This window comes from Hemiscyllium ocellatum, chromosome 10 (assembly GCF_020745735.1).
Source record: "Hemiscyllium ocellatum isolate sHemOce1 chromosome 10, sHemOce1.pat.X.cur, whole genome shotgun sequence".
In the NCBI taxonomy this organism is placed as follows: Eukaryota; Metazoa; Chordata; class Chondrichthyes; order Orectolobiformes; family Hemiscylliidae; genus Hemiscyllium; species Hemiscyllium ocellatum.
This window is the reverse complement of record NC_083410.1, coordinates 66,156,092-66,183,373: the sequence shown is the minus strand read 5'-3', so window position 1 is coordinate 66,183,373 and position 27,282 is coordinate 66,156,092. Positions and strand designations below refer to the sequence as shown.

The window sequence follows — 27,282 nt, the reverse complement described above, 5'->3', positions numbered from 1 at the left end:
CCTAGGGGTTTTGTATGAGCTTGCTGAAAGACCACAGGAAATGGATCAGAAGTGAAGTCACACACAGCTAAGTTTTAGAGTTGTGGGGAAGCTTAAAGAGGGGCTTAATCTTTGGGTCAGGTGCCTCTACTGGATAGGTCAGTGAGCATTTCCTGACATGACCTGTCCACCTTGTTTGAGGTGGGGATGAGGGGGAAGGGCCTATAAAAGGTGATATTTTCATTTGGAGGTGTCGTTCCATGCTAGAGCCTAGTCCATCATGCCCAAAGAAAATTGGGAGGCAGGGGCAGGTAGATGTGGAAATGGGTCTGTTTAAAAGTCTTTATGCTATTGGAGCTCATTGCTGTCATCATAACGGCAGTAAAACAGGAAAGATCCTCTAAAACCCCCCTCACAGCTGTCACATGCCAACCTCCACCCCCTGACCATGACAACCTAAGCCCCTCCACTAGCCCCCATCGTCCCAGTAGCCCCATGTCACTCTACATCCTTTTACCGAATTTCCACGAGCAATCTTTGGTCTGCCTTTTTTGTTGGCCCATTACGTTCTACTCTCAGGGGCTGGAAACTGAATTAGATACAGGGAAAATATAGTTTCAATCCCCAGTTTCAGGATTTTTAATGCACTGTATGTATTCAAATAATCTGCATGTTTCTGGCAGTTGTGGCTTGCTGGAATTCAGCAGTTTAGTTTATGATAGTTAATTATGAATGTGACTATTAAGCTGGAAAACCAAGCTTGTTTCCTTCATGACTTCATTTCATTGTTTTACCTGATTTTCGTGGCATGTATTGGGAGTACAAATTGGTAAAAGATCAGCAAGACTTTTGGGACCTGGGTCAATAATGCAATTATTCAATAATACAGAAAGACAAAGAGAGTTGGCAAGGAAGCCTAAATTAAGGAAGAGAGAAAATGACAGCTGAGCATTTGAAAAAAACATTAAGAGTTATTGCAGTCTCTGGGAGTGAGAATCTAATGTTTCCATTGTTCTCTTCCTGCATTTCCAATATGTCCAGTGATATGTCAGGACCATATGTCACCCTATTAACAGGAATCTTATCGCATGCAAGAGCAGTCCCAACTTCTTGTGCTGAAAAAGCATAACTGGTCAGGCAGCATCTGAGAAGCAGGAGAATCGACATTTTGGACATAAGCCCTTCATCAGAAATGAATCAGAAACATTGATTCTCCTGTTGCTCAGATGCTGCCTGACCTGCTGTGCTTTTCCAGCGCCACACTCTTTCGACTCTGATCTCCAGCATCTGTAGACCTCACTATCACCTAAACATGTGGTCAAATTACTCCTAGTTACAGTGAAAATCCAACAGAGATATGTGCGTCACACAGAGATTGACCGCACATTCCCATTTTTGCAATGCTAATGGAAGAATGGTGTAGAACATGCCACAATTTATGGCAGAAGTCCACTAAAACGATTTCTATTTTTCCCCACAAATTGGGTGTTTGAGCTTACACACTAAAAATTGGACATGTCATAAATGCCTTTCAAATGAATTCTAGCCCATATTTTTAACATGAACAATGGGCTAGAATCTCCACTGCAGTTTCCCTCATGCATTGTTGTAATGTTGTGGAATTTATTCTGGTTCTGTGCTGGATTTACTGTGGGAGTGGCAGCATTTGACAAATTATGGCATCAAGGTGCCATAACAAAACTGGAAAAAAATTAGAACCAAGGGTAAATCTCTCCATTGATTGAAATCATATTTGGCACAAAGAAAGGTGGTTGTGGTTGTTTGAGATCAGTCATCTTCACTCCAGGACAGTTCTGCAGGAGTTCCTCAGGGTAGTGTCATATGCATAACCATCTTCAACTTGTTCACCAATGACCTTCCCTCCATCCTATGGTTAGAAGTGGGCACGTTTGCCAATGATTGCACAATGTTCAGCACCATTCATGATTCCTCAGATACTGAAGGAATCTATGTCCAAATTCAGCAAGACCTGTGCAACATCCAAGCTTGAGCTGGCTAGAGACAAATAACATTCATGCCATACAAGTCTCAGGCAATGGTCATCTCCCAAAAAAAGGGATCTAATCATTGCCCTTGACATTCGATGGGATTACCATTGCTGAATCATCCATTCTCAACATCCCAGCGATTGGTATTGATTAGAACCTGAACTGCATTTGCCGTATAAATATGCTGGCTTCAAGAGCAGGTCAGATGCTAAGAATCTTGTAGTGAACAACTCGTGACTCCCCAAGCCTGCCATAAATGAGGAGTATCGCTGAACATTTTACACTTGCTTGGATAGATACAGCTCTACCAACACTCAATAAGGTTGACACCATTGAATAAAAAGCAACCTGCTTCATTGGCACTGTATTCACAAACATTAACTCCCTCCTCCACCAACACTCAGCAGCAGTGTGTACTATCTACAAGATGCAATTCAGAAATTCACCCAGGCCCATGAGACAGCACCTTTCAACCCATCTAGAAGGATAAGGGCAGCAGATACATAGGAACTCTATAACCTGCTGATTCCCTCCAAGCCACTCACCATCCTGACTTGAAAAATATATATCACTGTTCCGTAGTCACTGGATCAAAATGCTGAAAGTATTGTTGGCCTACCTACACCAAATGAGCTGCCAAGTGGGTAGCTCAGCATCACCTTCTCTTGGGCAGCTCGGGATGGACAATAAATACCACCAAAGCCCACCTCCCTGAATGAAAATTCTAACTACATGACTCTGTTTAAGCTTTTAACACATTCACGAATATATACATCACAATTCCTAATCACAATTCCTGGATTCATGGAAAAAGAAGCTTTGCGGCTTTAGTATTTTGACACATCATTTGTGCTATACACCATATAATAGTAGGCTGCCCCAAGATTTCATCTCAAACTTCTTTTGAGTTGGCCCATCTCAGGTTTAGATGCAATACAGCAACAATAAATAGCCTGCCTATTCCTGAGCAACATTTAGGCCTGTTAGCCTGAATTTCCATTTCTGACCTCTTTTCAATAATTCACACTGAAAGAACAACATGGAGATCAGCAACAATGCCCAAACCCTTGATGAAATTTCACCTTTTAATCCACATAGGCAAGGCAACTATTTTAATGGATTGCTTCACTAGCATTTCAAAAAATATTACAAATACACTTAACATGCAAGTTTGTTCTTATTTCCCAATACTTACTTTGATTCTTCAAATTGTTAGATGAAAACCCTTAAAATGGCGCAGGAGAATCCTCACCACATCGAACTGCATCTTGACAAGCTATACCAGATGTATAGGCGCTCTTTTGCTAACATGGTGGAAGCCCAACGGTAAGTCTTTGTGTTTTTTTAATTCAAATTACATAGTAGGCCTTTAATTTTTGTATTGCTCTTTTCCCTTGTTCTTTTATGGAATTAAAACAAAACTGACTGAGAAGGTTACTGAGTGGAAATTAGAAAATAAACAGGAAAATGCATAAACCTGTCATAACGTGTTCTGATATTAAATGACTTGCAGGTATTTGATTTCCTTTTATTGAGAATTTGTGTAACAGTGTCAATGTATTAGCACCAGACACTGTCTGCATGTCAGTGGATTCTGAAAAACTAAAGAGAGTGTTGATACAGTTCATGCTCTGGAATCATGATCTGAAATTTGAACTATAAATTCTTTCAGTCACATGAATAAATAGGTCACAGTAGAACAGAATCCTGCCGTCTGCGAGAGAAAGTCAGCTACCAATTCAAATCTGCCTTTATTTGCATTTGAATCAGGCTGAGGAGTTGTTTTGCTTTAAAGGAGAAATGTGTCCTTTGTTGTAACAATTAAAGCCAAGGTCATTTTCCCATTCCCCTTTATCAGTTAAAATGGACATGGAAATGACAATAAAGCAGAAAGTTTGTTCTACTGACTGAAATGTAAATGTGAGCTTTGTTCATGTGAATTAAGCTCACCATCGCACCTCTTAATGTAAATTTATTCATTTCAGCTACATATGTTTGGAGATCTTTAATTGTGTGGCAGCAGTTCCATTTGCTCACTTATCTAGTTACCAGAAGGAATGGGCTTTGTACACTAAATGCAATTTTCTTTGAGATTTCAACTATCTTTTAAAATCAAAATGCAGAAAATAATTCATATTACTACTGCTGAAATGTGTCTGTCTAAATGCCAGGTTAGGATCATATGATATCCACCACAGCTGGACATACTGTTAGCAAGCATGGCCAAGGTTCACAGATGAATTTTGGATACATAAATAAAGTACTATATTGATGGCCATTTCCCCATTCACAGATCAAAGCTCAATAGGAAGCAGCATTGCCACGACAACAGGAAGGGAATGGTGTGGTGTGAAGGAAATGTGCAAAAAATGCCCGTAACAAATCATTCTTAATCGTAGGCATGTTGCTGGGGTTTAAGAATAGAGTTATCTTCTACATCTTATATTACCATCATACAGATTGCCAATTACATTTCCAATCCAAGGATCTCCTTTATTTCACTGTCTACGATACAGTGGGTCTACTCTTCAAATAAAGTACACTTTATAAACATTATGCAGAAACAATAATACTTTTTAGCATATTTTCCTTGAAATAGCCACAGATCTGTTTCCTGTACAAGAACCAACAGAACAGAGAACTAGGTCTCAGGTTCTTCATTAATGCTGCTCTAAATTATTTAATGCTCCAAACTTTCTTTTGTGTATGTGCCTGGCCTAAGCTTCAAACCTTTCGTTCTATATTGTTGCAAAATATCAGGAACTTACCAAGTTGAGGAATTTGGGGCACAAGAGTATATCTTCCTGTTCTATGACAACATGTTTGAAATTGATGAATCATCAGCCACCTTAATCCAATTTTATAGCGCGAGAATTCATTCCGTAAACTGCTGTGTAAAGCCTTTGCTTTCTTGTCAAGTAACAACTTCCTTAAAAGTATCCCCAAGTGGAAAAAGACAGAAATTCTGAATCTTACCTTTGCAATACTTCTAACTATACCTTTAACCATAATGTCCTAATGATGGTACTTTGGCGTTGTGTTCACTTATGCTTGAATAGGCTCCTTTGAAGCATCTTGGTAAATTTATTATATTAACGTCGTTGGATCAAATTTCTGGAACTATTCCCTGCCTGATGGCATTGTCAGTGTACCAACACCAAATGGGCTGCGGCAGTTCAAGAAGATAGCTCTCCACAACCTGCTGAAAGGAAATTAGGGATGGGCAATAAATGCTAGCCAAGTCAACAAAGCCCACATCCCTGAATGAGTAAAAAATTAAAGACAAGATACAAACTCAAGCTGTCGTTTCGAATTAAACATTTGTGCATTCCAATGTCGATGCAAGAGATACTTTTAGTTTCCCTTTTCCAAGTCTTTACCAAATTTGTGGAGATAGGTAGATGTTTACTCATCACAGGTTCGATTTAATTTGGTTTCAATTTGGATCAAATTGTACTAAATTAAGAAATGCTACAGATTAAAAGACTAACTGCAAGTTTAAACTGAAGGAGACAGTGGATGACACAATTTGTTTGAGTGTTACACCAAGCAATAATAAATATTGGGAACAAATTTCACCATACTTTGCTTTATGCATTGACTGTATGAAGTCAACAGATATTGTTGTACATGTAGGGTACTACAGATTAATCAGAGCACATTAATTCAAAACACTGGGCACAGTTATATCTTCAGCAAATAAAAATGAGAAGACTTTAAATTATGATTTATATTAATAAGTACAATCTGTTCAGTAAGCTATGACCACGTCAGTTTTTGTTCAAATTTGTTTTTCACTGTTTGGTGCTAAATTGAATAGACTGCTGGAGAGAAGTGGCCACTTCATGGAATTTGAAGAGCCCAGCATTCAAGATTTTGTAAGTAATCAAACCGTTTACATTATACTGTTTACCTTTTCAGGACCCGTACCCACAGCACCCAGACACACAAATTACTTAATGTAACATAAACATCATTGCTAACAGTGCCATTACTGAAACTTATGTGAACAATAGTGTTAACCACATCCAACAGTCCTATGTAGGTTATTATATCATGTGTTACACAAAAAGACAAATACCCAAACTTTCATAGATTAGATTAGACTTACAGTGTGGAAACAGGCCCTTCGGCCCAACAAGTCCACACCGACCCGCCGAAGCGCAACCCACCCATACCCCTACATTTACCCCTTACCTAACACTACGGGCAATTTAGCACAGCCAATTCACCTGACCCGCACATCTTTGTGACTGTGGGAGGAAACCGGATCACCCGGAGGAAACCCACGCAGACACGGGGAGAACGTGCAAACTCCACACAGTCAGTCGCCTGAGTCGGGAATTGAACCCGGGTCTACAGGCGCTGTGAGGCAGCAATGCTAACCACTGTGCCACCGTGCCGCCCACAAATTTCATGTAAATTATAGGGAATTAGTTCATTCTTTCTGCATCTTATTTCCTTTAATACATGTGAAAGATTAAAGACGACTATGAACTTAAAAGAATTGTACAGCAACATTGAGCTTTCTCTAACTTTGTGTGGACTGAACATTATTTGATGTACTGTGATGTTATACATTCATTGGTAGTAATTTTGTCCATTTGAGCTTAAATACAAAACAGAAGTCAAATTTTGAAAAAAAATGCACAATGTACAGCAAAGAGACCAGTCACTCCATCCAACTGGCCCAAGCTCCAGATGACCTTCCTCCCACCTAACTCATCCAAGTCTCCATTTGTTCCTTTCTTCCTTGTGTATTTATTACTTACTTCAACTTCTCCATTTGATGCCAACATTCATGTTCTCAACATTGTTGAAATATAAAGTCTCTTCTCGCCATGTCTTGGCTTTATTAGCTAATGTTAGGTTTATGAATCTTAGGTTTGGACTAGCACACAAGCAAAAATATCTTCTCTACATCCACCCAATCAAAGTCCTGCATGATATTAAAATCTTCTATTATTTACCCAAGCTTTCTCTTTTCCAGAGAAAGGTCACCAGCCTTTCCTGATAGTTATAGCCTTTTAGTTTGCTGTCATCCTCAGGAATCTCTTTTGCATCTTCTCCAGTGTTTTGTTTGTAATATGGAAATCAACCAGTGACACCCAATCACAAAATCACATCTAATAGTAGACATTTTATTTTGGGATTTGCAGTCACAGCTTGATTGTATACTGCTTATTAAAAGGTAAAAAGATAAAGTCGCCATTGTCCTAAAAAGGCTGCTGTCCCATTAAAGAGAGATGGCTGGTCATGATTGACTCTGGAAGCCACCATGCCTGAGAAGGCAGACCCTCAGCTGGTACAGGAATTGAATCCATGCTGTCGGCATCATTTTGCACCGCTAACCAGCCATCCTGTCAACTGAGCTGACTGCAGGCTATTTTGCTTCTCGGCCTTTTGGCTCGGAATATGCGTAGTTCCTGAGGACCAGAGGAAGGAATTCTGCCGAGTGCTACAGGTTTGACACAGCGGAAGTGTGCTGGCAGGGGAGATACTATGGGGATCGTGTTGCGAGTCGTCAGAGCTGGGAAGGGTGTCCCACAGTCAGCATCACGGTGAAGCACCTGGCAGGGGAGATGACATGATCAGTGTGGTGCCGCTCCCAGGAGAGCTGCAGGTTCGACCCTGCGGACGTGTGCTGGCAGGGGAGAAACCTCGGGGATCGTGTTGCGAGTCGTCAGAGCTGCTGGAGATCATCACTGGATTGTGATTGGACGTTGGAGGATCGTTTGGTTGTGCTGACCTGCTGTTGGTGGATCTTTATGCTGGCTTCTGCCTAATGCCAATTCAGGTACCAGTCAACCTCAGAGCTATGGCCTCAGCAGCCGCTTGCAGCCCTGGCCAGGGCATTCGCAACACAGTCAGGGTGACTGTGAAGAAGGTGGAGGAGCGCACACCAGTCGATCGCACGGTGATTGTGAAGAAGATTTTGCTGGAGTGCTGTGGGTTTGAAGCAGCGGACGTGTATTGCCTGCAGGATTTCCCTGCGGCAGGCTATTTTGACGTGACCTTCAGGAGCATGAAGAATTGTGAGCAGCTCCTGAAGGTCTTCAAGAGAAGGAAGGGGAACCTCTGTTCTCCATCTTGTCGGCGGTCCCGTTGTGTGTGCTTCCTGCGCAGAGGAGTCGGGTTGTAACAATCCAGATGTAAAACCCTCATGTCCCAGCAGCAGATGTCCTGACCTTCTTGAGAAGATACGTCCAGGTCGAGGGAGAGAGTACCGATGTGGTCGATCCTTTCGGGATCTGGACCAGCAAACAACAGGTCAGGGTAACCCCGAGGGTCGATGCCAGTGGAAACATCCTCCACCCACCCTCCAGCTTTGCCATCGGAGGAAGCAGAGGTTACCTGACATACGCAGGGCAACCGAAAGTGTGCCGAACCTGCGGGAGGTCAGGCCACATGGCGGCAGATTGTAAGGTGACCGTCTGCCGAAACTGCAAGCAGGAAGGCCACCCGACCAAGGAATGTAAGGAGGCCAAGAACTGTAATCTGTGCGGAGAGGCGGGCCACATGTACAAGGCCTGCCCAAGACGAGGGGCCTCCACCTATGCACAGATGGCCGCAGGTGGCAACACAAGCCGTGGACCGACTAAGACCAGCAAGGTACCACAAACCAGCACGGAAGTGGTGTCTGGTGGCACCCAGAAGGAAGGGCAGGCTGTAGCGGAGCAGACGGCAGATAGTGGGGAGATGCAGCAGCTGATCCAAGCTCCTTCAACACAGACAGAAGAAATGTAAGAGGAGGGATCAAAGGAGGCAGAGGATTGGATTACTGTCAAAATCAGGAAGAGGAAACCTCTCAAGGGCCCCAAAGCCACCCAGCGCAGAGGGAAGCGACACCTACATGACAAGGATGCAGGCGCTCTTCCGATGGTGAGGACGGGCGCAAGAAGGGTCGTCACCAGAGGAAGAGACAGAGCGCCGTAAAGAAAAAGGAGGGCAACACCGCCCAAGCAGGAAAAGATGATTCCTTTGAGGAGATGGGTAAAGGCCTCCCCCCACCCGGTGAGAACCAAGAGGTACCCACCGGCCCACAGCTCCAGGTAACTGGGAGCAGCGGTCCAGTGACAGTCCTGCTGTCAGATGGAGAACTGGACGGTGCAGACCCTGAGCCCGACACAAATACACCAGAGCGGGGAAATGGCCCCAGCGTGGAGCCGGACAGCTACCTCAGCCCTGGGAAGGTCCAGCAGTTTGCCGTCACCATGAGGATGCACACAGCTACCCCAGAGGGGCAAGACCAGCAGCAAATGGACACTGTTAACCTCGTAAATTGTTAAAATGGGGTTAAAAATTGCCAGCATCAATGTGCGTAGCATCAAATCGGCTACATGATGTGTTTCTATGATGGCCTTCCGGGCCAACATTAAAGCCGATGTCCTGTTTCTGCAGGAGTGTGGTATACCGTGCCTCAGCAGCTACAGGAGATGGTGGAGCTTGTGGGCCCATGGGCCGTCAGTTTGGTCGGAGGGCAATGATAGCCGTGCCTCCGGCTGGGTATCACGCTGCGAGGAGGCAACTTCACCATCTCTGAGGTTAAGGAGGTGGTGGGCGGGCGCCTCCTCATTACCGACGTCATGTACAGGAATACTCCCCTGAGACTGATTAATGTGTACGCCCCAGCAGCTTCCACTGTTGCTGGCTACGTCCAGGCCGGTCATTCTGGCCGGAGACTTCAACCGTATCATTGATGCAGATGGACGATCCGGCAGGGGGGACAGTAAACTGGCCGCCACATCCAGAGCCCTGATGGACACGGTAAAAGATGTCAAGCTGCACGACGTCTTCAGCACCCCTGCAGACGGAGCACAGCGTAGATACACCTGGTCACGGGCAGACGGGTCTATCCGCTCAAGGATAGATTACCTGTTTGTGTCCCAAACGCTCTCGGTCAGATCCACCGACATCAAGCCGGTGTTCTTCACTGACCACTGCCTCCTGCTGGCCGACTGTCACCTACAGGACGAGCAGCGGGTGGGTAAGGGAACGTGGAAGCTGAACACAAAGCTGTTGACCCCGGGAAACATTGAGGAACTCAAGAGGGACTACACAGGTTGGAGAACCGTGAAGCCCCTCTTTGAGTCCCCAGCGGACTGGTGGGAAACAGTAAAAGGGAACATCAAGAGGTTCTTCATCCTCAAAGGTGTTCAGTAGGTGAGAGAGAGGCGGGGAAAACGGTCCCAGCTCCAAAAGTATGCAGAACCTGCTCCTGCTGCAGACGATGGGGGTCGATGTCACGGAGGACCTCAAGGAGGTGAAGGGCCAGCAAGCCTCGCTCTTTGCCTCGGAGGCCTCCAAGATAATCTTCCAGTCCAGGGTCCACTCAGTGGAGCAGGATGAGACGTGCTCACATTTCTTCTTCCAGAAGATACACAAAGAGAGCTCCGTGCTCAGCACCCTGAAGGACGAAGATGGCTCGATAACATCATCTCAGGCTGACGTCATGAGGATCAGCAAATCTTTCTATGCCAGTCTATATGACGCGAAGCCGACTGACTGCGCGGCCTCCCAGTCGTTCCTGTCCTCTATCACAGAGGTCTTAGACGACAGAACACGCGAGAGACTGGACCAGCCGCTATCTCTGGACGAGCTGACCAAGGCCCTCGAGTCCTTCGAAAAGAATAAAACTCCCAGAAGCGACGGCTTACCGGTCAAGCTCTATTCCACTTTGTGGGACTTGATTGGCCAGGACCTGCTGGAGGGGTATGTCAGTATGCTTTGGGCAGGTACCATGAGTGAATCCATGAGGAAAGGCATCATCGCCTCATCTACAAGTGGAAGGGGGAGAGGGAGGAACTCAAAAATTGGAGACCAATCTCACTGTTGAATGCAGATTACAAAATACTGTCAACCGGGTCAGGTCTGCTCTGGGGTCAGTGATTCACCCTGACCAAACCTGTGCTGTGCCGAGCAGGAAGATTGCTGAGAGTCTCGCACTCCTCAGGGATACGATCGCCTACGTGCTGGACAGAGGGTTGGGCACCTGCCTCATCAGCCTGGACCAGGAGAAAGCCTTTGACAGGATATCACACAGGTATATGAGAGATGTTCTCTCCAAAATGGGCTTTGGGGAGGTAATCTGCAATTGGATCAGACTGCTCTACACCAACATTGTCAGTGCAGTCTCAATCAATGGCTGGGAATCAGATAGCTTCCCAGTCAGATCTGGAGTCAGGCAGGGCTGCCCTCTCTCTCCTGCCTTGTTTGTGTGCTGCATAGAGCCATTTGCCGAGTCCATCAGGAAGGATGTGAGCCTGAGAGGGGTGACTATTCCTGGCAGCGGGGGCCTGCAGGTTAGGGCCTCCCTGTACATGGATGACATCGCTGTTTTCTGCTCGGATCCGCTGTCCACGCGCAGACTCATGTGCATATGTAACCAGTTCGAATGGGCCTCGGGGCCAAGGTAAACCAAGACAAGAGCGAGGCCATGCTCTTCGGGAATTGGGCCGACCAATCCTCGATCCCCTTCACCATCAGGACTGACTACCTGAAGGTGCTGGGCATTTGGTTCAGAGGGGCTTCGGTGTGCGCCAAGTCTTGGGAGGAGCGTATCAGCGAAGTGAGGCAGAAACTGGTCAGATGGAAGCTACGGTTGCTCTCCATTGCGGGGAAAAACCTGGTCATCAGGTGTGAGGCACTGCCAATGCTATTATATGTGACACAGGTCTGGCCTATTCCCAGAACCTATGCCGCTGCAGTCAACCGGGCCATCTTAAAGTTTATATGGATTTCAAAGATGGGCCGGGTCCGAAGGGACTCGCTGTACAAAGATCTGGGCAACAGGGGAAAAAATATACCCAATGCCACCCTTCCCCTGATGGCCACCCTCCCCCTTATGGCCACCTTTGTGTGAGGCTGCATCAAGTTGTGCGTGGATCCCTGGTACGCAAACACCAAGTGTCACTACGTACTGAGGTTCTACCTGTCCCTGGTGTTGCGAAGGATGGGCCTGGCCTCACTGCCGCGGAACACTCTGAGTAGTCGGACCATTCCATATCACCTGTCCTTCGTGGAGAAGTTTATGAAGAAAAACACCTTTGACCACAAGTTCATCAGGAAGTGGTCAGCGCATAGTGTCCTTGAGACCCTTCGGGAAAAGGAGAGGGTGGATCCTATCGAGCAGTTCCCTGAGCAGACTGTCAAAGCCATTTGGCAAAATGCCTCATCGCCAGAACTTTCCAACAAGCACCAAGACATGGTTTGGCTCTGCATGTGAGATCCTTTATGCAAGCCAGGACTCTCAGCCGCACTGCACGCTGCACTCGAAGCAGCTGCGGGGGAGGATGAGACTGTCACACACCTCCTTCTGGAATGTGACTATGCAGAGGAAGTCTGGAGAGGAATGCAGTGGTGTTTGTCGAGGTTCATCCCGAGCAGCGCTGTGACGCGGCACTCCGTGCTCTACGGCCTGTTCCCCGGGACGCACACCGAGACGAACATCAACTGTGCCTGGAGGATCATCAACTCGGTGAAGGACGCTCTCTGGGTGGTCTGAAACCTGTTGATCTTCCAGCTGAAGGAGTTGACCCCGACTGAGTGTTGCAGACTGGCACATTCCAAGGTCCAGGACTACGTGTTGAGGGACGCGCTGAAGCTTGGGGCAGCTGCCGCCAAGGCACGGTGGGGAAAGACCATTGTGTAACATCTGCCTGCCTAAGAAGAACAGGGGGCTCACGTAGTCAGTTGGGCTCTGCTGACGCCTCAGCTAAATATATGGGCATATGATTGAAAAATGTATAGACCTGGATATAAAAATGATAAATTCTGATCTCTGTATGTATATGTTTACATATGTATGGCATGACCAACTGTACAGACCATCAATTTTTTTTATGAAAGAAGTATACTTTTGAAATATATATTTAAAAAATCCTGTTGCGAGGAGGCAACTTCACCATCTCCGAGGTTAAGGAGGTGGTGGGCAGGAGCCTCCTTGTCACCGACGTCATGTACAGGAATGCTCCCCTGAGACTGATTAATGTGTATGCCCCAGTGGGTAAGAGTGAACGGTTGGCCGTCCTGCAGCAGCTTCCACTGTTGCTGGCTACATCCAGGCCAGACATTCTGGCCGGAGACTTCAACTGTATCATTGATGCAGATGGACGATCCGGCGGGGAGGACAGTAAACTGGCTGCCACATCCAGAGCCCTGATGGACACGGTAAAAGATGCCAAGCTGCACGACGTCTTCAGCACCCCTGCAGACGGAGCACAGCGTCGATACACCTGGTCACGGGCAGACGGGTCTATCCGCTCAAGGATAGATTACCTGTTTGTGTCCGAACGCTTTCGGTCAGATGCACTGATGTCAAGCCGGTGTTCTTCTCTGACCACTGCCTCCTGCTGACCGACTGTCACCTACAGGACGAGCAGCGGGCTGGTAAGGGAACGTGGAAGCTGAACACAAAGCTGTTGACCCCGGGAAACATTGAGATGCTCAAGAGGGACTACGCAGGTTGGAGAACCGCGAAGGCCCTCTTTGAGTCCCCAGCGGACTGGTGGGAAACAGTAAAAGGGAACATCAAGAGGTTCTTCATCCTCAAAGGTGTTCAGGAGGCGAGAGAGAGGCGGGGTAAACGGTCCCAGCTCCGAAAGTATGCAGAACCTGCTCCTGCTGCAGACGATGGGGGTCGATGTCATGGAGGACCTCAAGGAGGTGAAGGGCCAGCAAGCCGCGCTCTTTGCCTCGGAGGCCTCCACAAGACAATCTTTCGGTCCAGGGTCCACTCGGTGGAGCAGGACGATTCGTGCTCACATTTCTTCTTCCAGAAGGTACACATAGAGAGCTCCATGCTCAGCAGCCTGAAGGAAGAAGATGGCTCGATAACGTCATCTCAGGCTGACGTCATGAGGATCAGTAAATCCTTCTATGCCAGTCTGTATGACGTGAAGCTGACCGACAGCGCGGCCTCCCAGTCGTTCCTGTCCTCTATCATGGAGGTCTTAGATGACAGAACATGGGAGAGACTGGACCAGCCGCTATCTCTGGATGAGCTGACCAAGACCCTTGAGTCCTTCGAAAAGAATAAAACTCCCGGAAGCGACAGCTTGCCTGTCGAGCTCTATTCCGTTCTGTGGGACTTGGTTGGCCAGGACCTGCTGGAGGTGTATGTCAGTATGCTTTGGGCAGGTACCATGAGTGAATCCATGAGGAAAGGCATCATCACCCTCATCTACAAGTGGAAGGGGAGAGGGAGGAAATCAAAAATTGGAGACCAATCTCCCTGTTGAATGCAGATGACAAAATTCTGTCAAAGGTAATCGCCAACCAGGTCAGGTCTTCTCTGGGGTCGGTGATCCACCCTGACCAAACCTGTGCGGTACCGGGCAGGAAGATCGCTGAGAGTCTCGCACTCCTCAGAGATACGATCGCCTACGTGCAGGACAGATGGTTAGACACTTGCCTGATCAGCCTGGACCAGGAGAAAGCCTTTGACAGGATATCAAACACGTATATGAGAGATGTTCTCTCCAAAATGGGCTTTGGGGTGGGAATCTGCAATTGGATCAGACTGCTCTACACCACATTGTCAGTGCAGTCTCAATCAATGGCTGCGAATCAGACAGCTTCCCAGTCAGATCTGGAGTCAAGCAGGACTGCCTTCTCTCTCCTGCCTTGTTTGTGTGCTGCATAGAGCCATTTGCCGAGTCCATCAGGAAGGATGCGAGCCTGAGAGGGGTGACTATTCCTGGCAGCGGGGGCGTGCAGGTTAAGGCCTCCATGTACATGGATGACGTCACCGTTTTCTGCTCGGATCTGCTGTCCGTGCGTAGACTCATGTGCATATGTGACCAGTTTGAACGGGCCTCGGGGGCTAAGGTAAACCGAGGCAAGACTGAGGCCATGCTCTTCGGGAACTGGGCCGACTAATCCTCGATCCCCTTCACCGTCAGGATTGGCCACCTGAAGGTGCTAAGTATTTGGTTCGGGGTGATTGGGGTATGCGCCAAGTCTTGGGAAGAGCGTACCAGCAAAGTGAGGCAGAAACTGGTCAGATGGAAGCTACGGTCGCTCTCCATCACGGGAAAAAACCTGATCATCAGGTGTGAGGCACTGTCATTGCTGTTTTCCATGGCACAGGTCTGGCCTATTCACAGAACCTGTGCCGCTGCAGTCACCCAGGCCATCTTCCAGTTTATATGGAGATCAAAGATGGACCAGGTCCGAAGGGACTTGCTGTACAAAGATCTGGGCAATGGGGAAAAAATACACCCAATGCCACCCTCACCCTGATGGCCACCTTTGTGTGTGGTTGCATCAAGCTGTGCGTGAATCTCCGGTACGCAAACACCAAGTGTCACTACGTACTGAGGTTCTACCTGTCCCTGGTATTGCAAAAGATGGGCCTGGCCTCGCTGCCGTGGAACACTCCGAGTAGTTGGTCCGTTCCGTATCACCTGTCCTTCGTGGAGAAGTTTATGAAGGAAAACATCTTTGACCACAAGTCCATCAGGAAGTGGTCAGCATGCAGTGTCCTTGAGACCCTTCGTGAAAAGGAGAGGGCGGATCCTATCTAGCGGCTCCCTGAGCAGACTGTCAAAGTCATTTGGCAGAATGCCTCGTCGCTCGAACTTTCAAATAAGCACCACCATGGCTGGTGGTGAGAAGGGCTCTGCCTGTGAGATCCTTTATGTGTGCCCAGACTCTCTGCATCATCGCACACTGCCCTCGAAGTGGCTGTGGAGAGGATGAGACTGTCACACACCTCCTTCTGGATAGTTTAATGTACAGAATTGTAAAAATCAATGACTCAGTTTATACTCTGAATGTCAAGACAGTATACATCTGAATAGCATCATCAACTGTACAGGGGTCAAAGATTTCTATGAATAAAGTATATTTTTGAAAAAGCAAAACTGACCCCTCCCCTCCCCTCCACCAACATTTATTACTATCAACCAAAGACACACATGTTTATGCAATCAGACAACTTTTGTGGCATCTAGCCTCCGTACCTAGCATCACTCCGGCACGAGGTTGCTGTTGCAAATTAATGTGACAATTTGAATTTAACATTAGTGCATTTATCTCTGTAAGATTAAGATGTGATATGTCACTTTCCAGCAATAGTAAACTGCCAGTCCCACGCTCCTGATCTTCGGGCACCCGGTGCGGAGGGAGGGCAGGTCTGAAGACCTCCTCGTGGGTCTGCTTCTGGGCCTGGCCAAACTGGCCATAAACAGGTCCAGGCAGCGGGCCGTGGAGGGGGTCGTTAGGGCCGACTGCCTACCCCTCTTCCGCGGTTACGTTAGGGCCCGGGTGTCCTTGGAGAAGGAGCACGCGGTGTCCACCAACACCCTGGAGTTGTTCAGGGAGAGGTGGGCGCCGCAGGGAGTGGAGTGCATCATTTTCCCCTCCAACTCTATTTTGATTTAGTCCCTGCCCTCTCCTTCACTGTTTGATCACACAGCATTGCGCTCTTTGATGTGAAGGGCACTGCTTGTCACTGGCCACTCAGGTGTTTTCCTATTTTTCCTGGTGGTGGAAATTAAATAAAGATTTGTGCACTTTGTGTCTCTCACTGTGTCTCTCACACCTGCACACACACACCATGGGTGCTGGGGAAAATAAGCACTACCGCAGTTAGGCGGTAGTGTGGGGGGAAAAAAAAGAGGAAAAAAAATAGTAAACTGCCAACTATTGTTCTAGGTATTTTGTCAAGAGGCTGTTGGAATGGATAAGGTTACCCAAAGCGAAACAAGAAGGATTGACCCTTTCCTAACCCTCAATGCTGCTCACCTGTGTGAGGAACCAAATTCAACATATATTGAAGTGTCTGAAAAACAGGATGAAATTTCTGGAGGAATGAATGCTGAGTAAGTGATTGCTTCCATTTGACAACTCTTAACTTCTTAAGTGTTATTGCCAAATATCCTTCCATAATAAGTACAGCACAACCTCAATTATTTGAACGAGACAGGCGGGGAGTACAGTGGAAACTCGATTATCCAAACATGATGGGCAGGTACTATATTGTTCAGATAATCAATTATTCAGAAAATCGATTAAATGCCTTTCCTCTGGGGCTCGGAGTTTTAAAGTGTGTTCCCTATTCAGGAGACTACAACAGCACACGGCGTGCGAGACCCCGCCTCCAACAGCGTTTTCCCCCCCCACCCTCTTACTTCCACCCCCCCTCCGTCCAACACCGCTCCCCCCAAACCGGTCCAGCACCACCCCCATTCCCGGGCACAAAGCGCGCGAGCCCTCGCCACCCCCTCCCCCTCAACTCCCAACCCCGTGCCCCAGCACAAAGCGCGCAAGCCCCCGTGAGTCAGATGTCCCATGTTTTCCGTGGCCAATCTTCATGTGAATCTAGGCACATCCAGGTTACTCAGTCACAAAATATATCTGTCAAGCCTGGTGTTTTTCTCGTGTGTTGTCCAAATTGATGCACTAGGAGTTAAAAGCAACAATCAAGAATGAAAATCCCAGCATGCATCACTTTTCTAATCCAAAACACATTGGTTATTACAACACTCATGCTGCCAAACAACTAGAAATCAGTTTACAGCGACGTTCTACTTTACATACTACATTGAACACAGAACAATACAGTGCAAAACAGGCCCTTCAGCCCTCAATGTTTCACTGGCCTGTGGACTAATCTAAGCCCATCCCTCTACACTATCCCATCATCATCTATATGCTTATCCAAGGACTGTTTAAATGCCCCTACTGTGGCTGAGTTAACTACATTGGCAGGCAGGGCATTCCAAGCCATTACCACTCTCTGAGTAAAGAACCTGCCTCTGACATCTGTCTTAAATCTATCACCCTTCAATTTACAGCTATGTCCCCTCATACAAGTAGATGTTATCAACCTAGGAAAAAGACTCTCACTGTCCACCCTATTTAATCCTCTTAATATCTTGTATGTCTTTATCAAATCCCCTCTTAGCCTTCTTCTCTCCAATGAGAACAGACCCAAGTCCCTAAGCCTTTCCTCATAAGACCTTCGCTCCAGACCAGGCAACATTCTGGTAAATCTCCTCTGTACCTTTTCCAATGCTTCCACATCCTTCCTGTAATGGGGCGAGCAGAACTGTACACAATATTCCAAGTGAGGCCACACTTGCGTTTTGTACAGTTGCATCATGACATCACAGCTGTCACAGATTGTTCATCAGTCTAAGCCTTATCTACAATGATCATTCTTACCAAGTGTTCTCCCACTTTCATCTAGTTCATATGGCTCACCTCATTTCCCAGCATGAGGTCCAACAATGTCTCCTTCCTAGTTGGACCAAACACATATTGGCCAAAAATAAATTTCCTGGACATATCTCAGAAATACCTTTCCCTACTTTCCTTTTGCTCTAATATTATCCCAACGAATGTTTGGGTCATTAAATCCCATATATATCATTTCATAGTTCATGTTCATGTGATTTCTTTTGAAATTGTCCTCTCAATTTAGTTTAAAATCATCAACTAAATACCAAACTACCCAACAAGGACATTGCTCTCAGTCCTGTTGAGGTGGCAATTTGTTCCATTTGAATAGGAGCCTGACTCAAAACAGGTTCTAATCCTGCAAGAATCCAAAACCCTCCTTTCTGCACCAAGCCTCAAACTACTCATTGATTTTCTTCAAGTTAGTTCTGCTCTCACTGGTGTGAAGTATAAGGAATGACAGATTATTACCTTCCAGGTCCTGGCTTTTAACTTATTTCCTAACTTCTGAAAATCTGACTTTAGGAGCTCAATATTTGCCCTCTCAATGTCATTGCTATCTATATGAGGCACAACTTCTGGCTCTCTCCTTTCCTTTCTCAGAATATCGATGATCATCATTGTAATGTCCATTACCCATACAGCAGGGAGGTAACACACCTTACAGGACTTACTTATATGACTGTAACAGATAGGCCTGTCTCTCTCCCTTTAAAGACTGCATTTCTAAGATTTGTTCTTTTTGAACAATGCCTTGCCTATTGATGCCATAGTCAGCAGTGTCCAACACAGTACTACCCAGAATGGCACACATCAAATAATCCAGCACTTTTCACCTCTTCCAATGGCCACAAATGGCTATTTTCCTGAATGTTCTGGGGAGCCCAAAACTAAAGGGCAAAGGTTTAAGGTGGGAGGGGAAAGGTGTAAAAGGGACCTAAGGGGATGAGCTGCGAGAGGAAATGGTAAAGACTGGTACAATTACACTTGAGAATGTAACTTTAAAAAAAAGTTTTGGAATTTATATATGAAAGAACTGAAACCAACATGGCCATTCTAAAAGATGAGAGACATAACAAACAATCCAGGTCTTTTCCAATATATAATTTGAGTTGCATCACACTGTAAACTTTTACTATAAATTCTGTGTCTTACAATCTTATACTTCACAACCACCTGATGAAGGAGCAGCACTCCAAAAGCTAATGCTTTCAAATAAACCTGTTGGACTATAACTTGGTGTTGTGTGATTGTTAACATGTAAGAGGCACCTGAATGGTTACATGAATAGAAAAGATTTAGAGGGACATGGGCCAATGGGGTAAATGGGGCTAGATTAATTTAGGATTGTTGGTCGGCATGGACATGTTGGATCGAAGGGTCTGTTTCTGTGCTGTACAGCTCCATGACTGTGAAGCGGCCAGCTCCAGGAACACAGAATCCAGCAAACTCTAAGCTTCCGAATTGTGATTGCAGCGACTCCAGCTGCCCCTCAAACTTGTAAATGTTGAATTTTTAAAATCACGTCTAAAGAATGTCTCAACACTTGAGTTCTCATGTCTCGGTGTCACCTATTTCCTTTCCGTTTAGTTTTATTGAAATAGCAGGACAGAACCCTCTCACACTTCCAATTCTGAGTTTAGTATGCTGTAACAATGCTCCTGGTACATACTGTTCAAAACATCTCCAAAATTCATCCTCCCAAAAGTTCTCGAGATCCATGTCATACGCTGCTGACAGTAACTACTAGTTCAATATAGCCTCCCAAGTAAACAACTGCTTCTACAAATGATAGCTTTCACTGACTAACAGTAAACAAAATCTACAAGTTAAAGGTTAAAGTTGAGTTAAATCACGAAACCTAAATACCTTTCTGAAAGAGGTCAACCCCTAAAATCCTGTCACTCACCAAATTCCCAAAGTTTAGTATTTTGTGGATGGATAACCCCACAAAAATTTCTTAAGACATGAAGTGACTTCATTCTATAGCATGGACTACTATTGCTATGGAGTATGCACTTTGTCAACAGCTTACCACTAAACATTTCACAACTAAAAAGGATCAGATCAAAGATCCACCCCATCCAGTTGTGACGGAGGTGAACATTTCAACCAATATGTTCATAGTTCCTTGCAAGTGGAGTCCCAGGTAGACAAGATAGTGAAAGCGGTGTTTGGTTTGCTTGCCTTTATTGGTCAGTGCTTTGAGGTCATGTGAATGTACAGGACATTGGTTCGGCTGCTTTTGGAATTCTGCGTGCAATTCTGGTCTCCCTGCTATAGGAAGGATGTTGTTAAACCTGGAAAAAGTTCAGAAAAGATTTACAAGGGTGTTGCCAGGTTTGGAGGGTTTAAGCTATAGGGAGAGGCTGAATAAACTAGGGCTATTTTCCACGGAGCTTCAGAGGCTGAGGCTGAGGCGTGACCTCAACAGAAATTTATAAAATCATGAAGAACACAAATAGGGTCTTTTCCTCGGGGTGGGGAAGTCCAAAACTAGAGGGCATGGGTCTAAGGTGAGAGGGGTAAGATTTAAAAGGGACATAAGGGACAACTTTGTCACAAAGAGGGTGGTGAATATATGGAATGAGCTGCCAGAGGAAGTAGTGGAGGCTGGTACAATTACAACATTTAAAAGATATCTGGACAGGTAAATGATACGGAAGGATTTAAGAGGGATATAGGCCAAATGCTGGTAAGTGGAACTAGATTAATTTAGGATAAATCTGGTTGGCATGGATGAATTGGACTGAAGGATCTGTTTCTGTGTTGTACACCTCTATGATTCTATAACTAGAGGAGGAGGATCCACAACATGTTCATATATACAAAACAGCTGAATGTACTGAATACATTAAGTGCTTAGGGCTGTAAACATCCCTGAAGACTTACACTAAAGACCCGTGCTACAAACTTTCCATGTCCCAAGCCAAGAGTAGATGCAGAAAGTATGTTTCCACTGGTTGTGGAAGGCCAGAGCAGGGGACACTTTCAGATTAAAAAGCAAGCAGTTTAAGACAGAGATGAGCAGGAACTTCTTCACACAAGTGCGTGGTGAATCTTTGGAAATTCATTCATAAAATAAGTTCAACATAGATGGCTGTATTTCTAGCTATGGCATAAGGGGTATGGCCATAGCATGGGTAGATGGTGTTGAGATAGATGATCAAACATGATCTAGTATGACAGTGCAGGCTCGAGGGACTAAATGATCTACACCAGTTTTCATGTTATTACAATGCTCAACTTGGGTCCTGCTAGGCCCAGGGCTTATGACCTGACTTATGACTTTGGTTCAAACATGAACAAAGGAGCTGAATTCCTGACATGACACTGGAATCAAGGCAATACATGATTAGTTGTCATCAAGGAATCCTCACAAAACAGGTAAATCAAGAGAAAATCTGATTGTATCAATTGGAATGGAATCATACCTACTATAAAAGAAAACACAGTAGGTCAGACAGCATCTGAGAAGCAGGAAAGTCAATGTTTTGGGCCAAAACCCTTAGTCAGGGCTGGGGAGGGCAGAGGGGAGCCCAGAAGGAAATAGAGGGATTGGGTCAGGACTGGGAAGAAGGGTGGGTGGGATGGTGATGGGTGGATGTAGCTAGGGGATTATTGTGATTGGTCAATGGGAAGGGTAGAGCAGATAGGTGAGTAGGAAGATGGACAGGTTAGAACAGGTTAGGGAGGTGAGGGGGAGGGATGGGGCTAGACATGGGATAAGGCTGGGGGAGGAAGAACTTTGAAGCTGGTGAAGTCAATGTTGAGGCCACTTATGTAACTTTCTTAGATGAAATATAAGGCATTGTTCGTCAAGGATGGACATATTGCCAGGGGAGCGAGAGGGGGAATTAAAGTGGATGGCAACTGGAAGATTGAGTTGGTTAGTGCGTGCAGTGCACAGATGGTCTGCAAACCAGTTCCCAAGCTGGTGTTTAGTCTCCCCAATGTAGAGACCACATTAGGAGCAACGGATGCAATAGTTGAGGTTAGATGATGTGCAGGTGAATCTGTCGGATTTGGAGGGATTGCTTAGGGCCTTGCACAGAGGTGAGAAAGAAGGTGTGGGGGCAGGTGTTGTACTTCGTGCAAGGAGAGGTATCAGGTATGGTGGAGAAGTTGGAGAGTGCAGAGTTGACGAGGGAGTCGCGGAGTGAGCGTCCCTGTGGAAAGCACCCCTGTGGGGTGGGGAAGGAAATATCTTTTTAGTGGTGCAGTCTAACTGTAGGTGGTAGATATGTTGGAGGATGATCATTGGATTCGAAGGTTGGTGGGATGGTACCTGAGGACTAAGGGGACTCTATCCTTATTGTTGTTAAAGGGAGGGGATTTCAGGGCAGAAGTGTGGGAGATGCAGTTAAGGGCATCCTTAATTAATGAGGAGGGGAAACTGCAGTCCCTAAAGTAAGAGGATATGTGGGATGTCCTGGAATAGAACGCCTCATCCTAGGAGGGGATGTGGTGGAGACAGAAGAATTGGGAGCATGGGATAGCAGTTTTGCAGAACGGCGGGTGAGACGAGGTATACAGAACAACCTGTTATCTGAACATCAACTATCCAAATTTCAGATTATCCGAACAAGATCTCAAGGTCCCGAAGTATGAGAAGTCGCTAAGTTCATTGATGGGCAGTCCGTCTTAGAGAGGTTTTGCAGGTAGTGACAGAGTTCCGTAAACTGGACTCCGTCACTGCCTGCAGAAACTCTCTTTCCAAGACAGGCTGCCCACCAGTGAACTCAGCAACTTCTCTCCTGTTCTGCCTCTGTCATTTTTTTCTTTTTTTAAAACTATCCATCCATCCTCCCGCACAACAGGAATGGTAACGAACTGTACAATCATTTGTTGATGTATTTACTTAAACAATCGAAGTATCTGATTTATAAATTACCCGCTACTGCAGCCGCTAAGAGATTGTTTTCAGAATTATTACAAAGATAATCATATACTTCCATTGTGCCAAATGTTATTTTCAGTAACATTTTTACCGAGTGGTTTTCATTTCATAATGTGTTAAAATGCTGATAAACTCTAAGTGTAAATACCCTCTAGCAGGAAAGGATTTTACAAATGGATTGTAGCTTCACACATTCTGAATTAGTTCTGTTAGTGAAATATTTTCACTTCTTATTTCTGGGGGCATATATTTTCTGTCATCATTGACCAGCATTCCCAGCATAGATACAAGTACAATTGTTTGTGTTCATAATGGGAAGCTGATTTCCAACAATGCAGGACAAATTCAATTTAGCATCTTGGTGGTACTTATAAAAATATGTAATTAAAACACTTTCAGAAAGTTTACTGTAGCATACGTTAAGTCCGTATACTCGTGTCATTGTACCTCAAACTATGTTTTGGTATTAAAGGGACGGTACTGTACTTGCAAATATTCAGAGTTATCTGGGAAGCTCCGATTCACTTTAACCTTTCTTTAAAATACTTTCATTTAATTCATGGAACAATTCCATCTATTTTAACCATTTACAAAATTATCTGCTGTCATAAATGCCCTTGCTTTGATTTGATCAAGTTGACTGGTGTAACTCACAAGTCAGTGCTTCTGGCTGAGGCTATGTGTCACAGGGTTTCACTTACACTTGAGAATGCTTCCTTTGTTTACAATCAAATCAGTTAAGCAAACAAAATACTCCCCACCTGTTTCGTTCGGATAATCAAGGTTGTTCTGTAGTTGAGGTAGTTAGTGGATTTGAAATGGATATCAGTGGTGGATTGGTTTCTGGAAATGGTGACGGAGAGGTCCAGGACCCAGAGAAGGAGCTGTCAGATGAATTGGAGGGCAGGGTGGAAGGTGTTGGCAAAGTTGATAAACCGTTCAAACTCCTCGCGGAAGCATGAGGCAGCACTGATACAGTCATGAGTACAGTGGAGGAAGAGGTGAGGGATGGTGCTGCTGTAGATGCAGAAGAGATCCACAAGTCCTACAAAGAGGTAGGTATCACTCAGGCCCATATGGGTGCCCATGGCACCCCCTTTGGTTTGGAGGAAGTGGGAGGAATCAAATGACAAATTATTTAGTGTGAGGGCCAGTACTGCCAGGCAAATGTGGATGTCAGTGGAGGGGCACTGGTTAAGCCTACAGGAGAGTGCTTTTAGGTCCGTCATGTGGGGGATACAAGTGTAAAGGGTCTGTACGTCATTGGTGACAATGAGGCATTGGGGGCTGGGGAATTGAAAGATTTTGAAGAGTTGGAGGGTATGGGTTGTGTCTCATGTGTAGGTAGAAAATTTCTGGACCAAAGGGGAAAGAACAGAGTCGAGGTAGGAGGAGATGAGCTCGTTTGGGCAGGAGCAAGCAGAGACAATGGGTCAACCAGGCTAGTCGGGTTTCTGGTAGGAGATAGAAACAGACAGTGCAGGATTGGGGAACTACAGGTTGCCAACCTGACCTTCCAGTTACCATCCACTTACTTCACCTTCCCACTCACCTGGTAGCATGTCCATCCTTAGCCTCCTCCACTGTCAGAATGAGGCCAAATGAAAACTGGCCTCGTTATCTTATATTTCACCTGGGAAGCTTACATCTTAATGGCCTCAACATTGACTTCACCAGTTTCTAAAGCCCTCCCCCCTGAGCCTTATCCCATGTGTAGCCCCACCTGTCCATCTTCCTTTTTACCTATCCACTCCACCCTTCCCATTGACAATCACTAACTCCCTACCTGCGTCCACCTACCACCATTCCACCTACCCTTTCCCCAGTCCCACCCTGTCCCTTTATGTACTTCTTGGTTCTCCCCCCCCCCCCCCCAGTTCTGACAAAGACTTCTGGCCCAACCAGTCGACTTTCCTGCTCCTCAGATGCCAATGACCTGCTGTGCTTTCTAGATTCACATCTATTGACTCTGACTTACAGCATCTGCGGTCCTTACAGTCTTCTACTACAAAAGAAGTTGTTAATGTTGTTAGAAGTCAATCAGTTCCAGAAAATCTCTGCAGGTGCTCCTCTGGGAGACCCAACTATCTTCAGCTGCTTAATCAGTGACCATCCAATACAAAGCAATCATATTTATGAGCAACCCAGCACCACCAACATATACCTCTCATCACCACAAGTCACAGGGCCATACACAGGACATGCTGCAGCAACTTACCATCACTTCTTTAAAAGCACTTTCCAAAGCAGTGATCCCTGCCATCTAGAACAAGCAGAAGCAGACACATGTACCTGCAAGATCCCCTCTGACACATCCTGAGTAGGAACCACATCATTGTTCCTTCACCAACACGGAGTCAAAGTCCTGGAACCCCTTGACAGCACTGAGTGTACCTACACCAGATGGACTGGAACAGTTCAAAGTGACTCAAGCTTACCTCCCTCTGCTAGAAAGGACAATCAGGGATGGGCAATAATGGCCTGCAGAACTGACATGCCACTTATGAATCAGTAACAAGATTTTAAAATACGACAATTCTATTTTATAATCTGTATAATTGCCTGTTATATAGAGAATGATGTCTGGACTTTAAAGCAGTTTGTGGAGTGTCATTTAAGATATTTTACCCATTGGTCAATATTTTGACATAATGCATTAAATTCTTTGCTCTAAATCTTAACACTTGCATGACAGAGCTGCAAACCATGAACTCAATGAGCAAAGCCAGAGCCATGTTTCTCCAGATTCTATGAATGTTTACGTGCCTTTGAATATTGAAGACATTCTTTCGAACAACTATATTTTGGTGAGTGTATTTGGTTGCAGTGCTTATAAATAAGCAGTGGAGAGAATTGTGTAGACTACCAATAAAGAGTATTAGATGATTAACAAGTGGCATTTTACTTTGTATTTATACATAATTTTTTTAACAATACTTAATCTTTTAGGTTACATATGTTAGATATGAGCTTTTGTTAGATAATATTTACAAGTGGCACTGATACACCTCAGTGCATATCACTTGGAGAAGCTCTGACATGAAGTTTGGCATTAAAATAAAGCTACCTTTTGTGGAAAAAAATGGTTAGAACAAATTCTTGCAATCATATTCCATCATTTCTCATTAATTTGTAAAGCTAACTTGCTTAGAATATGTTGCAAATGAAGTTGTAATTTAGTCATTACATCACCAATGGGTCAAATCCTTATTCAAAAGGTAAAGGTGGCTTCATGTAGTTTTCCGAAATTGCTTGCTGCATGAACCCAGAAGCAATACGTATTTGGGTTATTGGCTAGAACACATTGCACCTTTATGCACTCCCAATTTAAGTAGTCTGCTCCAAAGCAAATGCCAGTACTGTCTTATGCCTCAGCTTACATTGTGTAACTTAGCATTTATCCTGTGGTGATAAACCTTTAGGTTTTCAAGCTGGTGCATGAAACCTAACGTTCATTATAGTAAACTCAATATAGTGGAAAATCATATTGTGCTTTTACCATGATAACATACTGTTTCAAATTTAGTATTCCTATTTTCAGCAATACTAATACTAAAAAGAATTCCATACCAGGACTGATTCAACTCTCAAAGAAAACTTTTAGTCCTCCAACAGATTGTGGTAGTAACTATTAACAGACTACAAACAAAAAATTAAGCACTGAAGCATTGGCACTGCTCTCTGAAATCCCTGATCCAAAACACAAAAGCCTGAGAATAATTAGCCAACTCAAGCAGGATGGTTATTTGATGTATACACTTGTCCTATTAGGCCATATTTTAGTGCTGAATAGTCAACTGGATTTCACCAGGTTATAGATAAAAGGAGAACTCTTAATTGCCTCACCAGTCTGTATTTATTATAGATTGTGATATAAAAGCAAATAAAAATTTGGTAAAGTTGGCCTTGGATAATTTTGTCTTTTAGGAAGCCAAACGTCCCAGCAGTCTTTGGATAAACTATGCAAACAAAGAAATATCAGAAAAGCCAATGCATCAGAACAGACTCTCAGCACAGAAGATTGCTTAAGAACAGCAGCAATTATTTTGATGATCAAACAAGATAGCAAAATATTCAACCAGATGTTTTATACGCCATGCATTATGCTCACTGAGTTGAAGGGCAGGACAATAAATCTACTCATTCTGGACTCAGTTAATAGCTCAAACTCATTATTTCAACAGTCTTTAAATCCATGCACTTCCAAAA

At 45.1% G+C, this 27,282-nt stretch overlaps 1 protein-coding gene across 1 annotated transcript in view; it reads left to right on the top strand.

The window, feature by feature from the left end:
- The window catches only part of si:ch211-130h14.4 (uncharacterized), a 158,613-nt gene extending 132,700 nt beyond the window's left edge, over nt 1-25,913 (top strand). Inside the window, exons 9-12 of the mRNA XM_060831130.1 lie at nt 3,205-3,314; nt 5,809-5,866; nt 16,647-16,813; nt 25,769-25,913. Coding sequence (XP_060687113.1) covers nt 3,205-3,314; nt 5,809-5,866; nt 16,647-16,813; nt 25,769-25,913 — 480 coding nt within the window. The remainder of the gene's footprint in view (nt 1-3,204; nt 3,315-5,808; nt 5,867-16,646; nt 16,814-25,768) is intronic.
- The last annotated feature ends 1,369 nt before the right edge of the window (nt 25,914-27,282 follow it).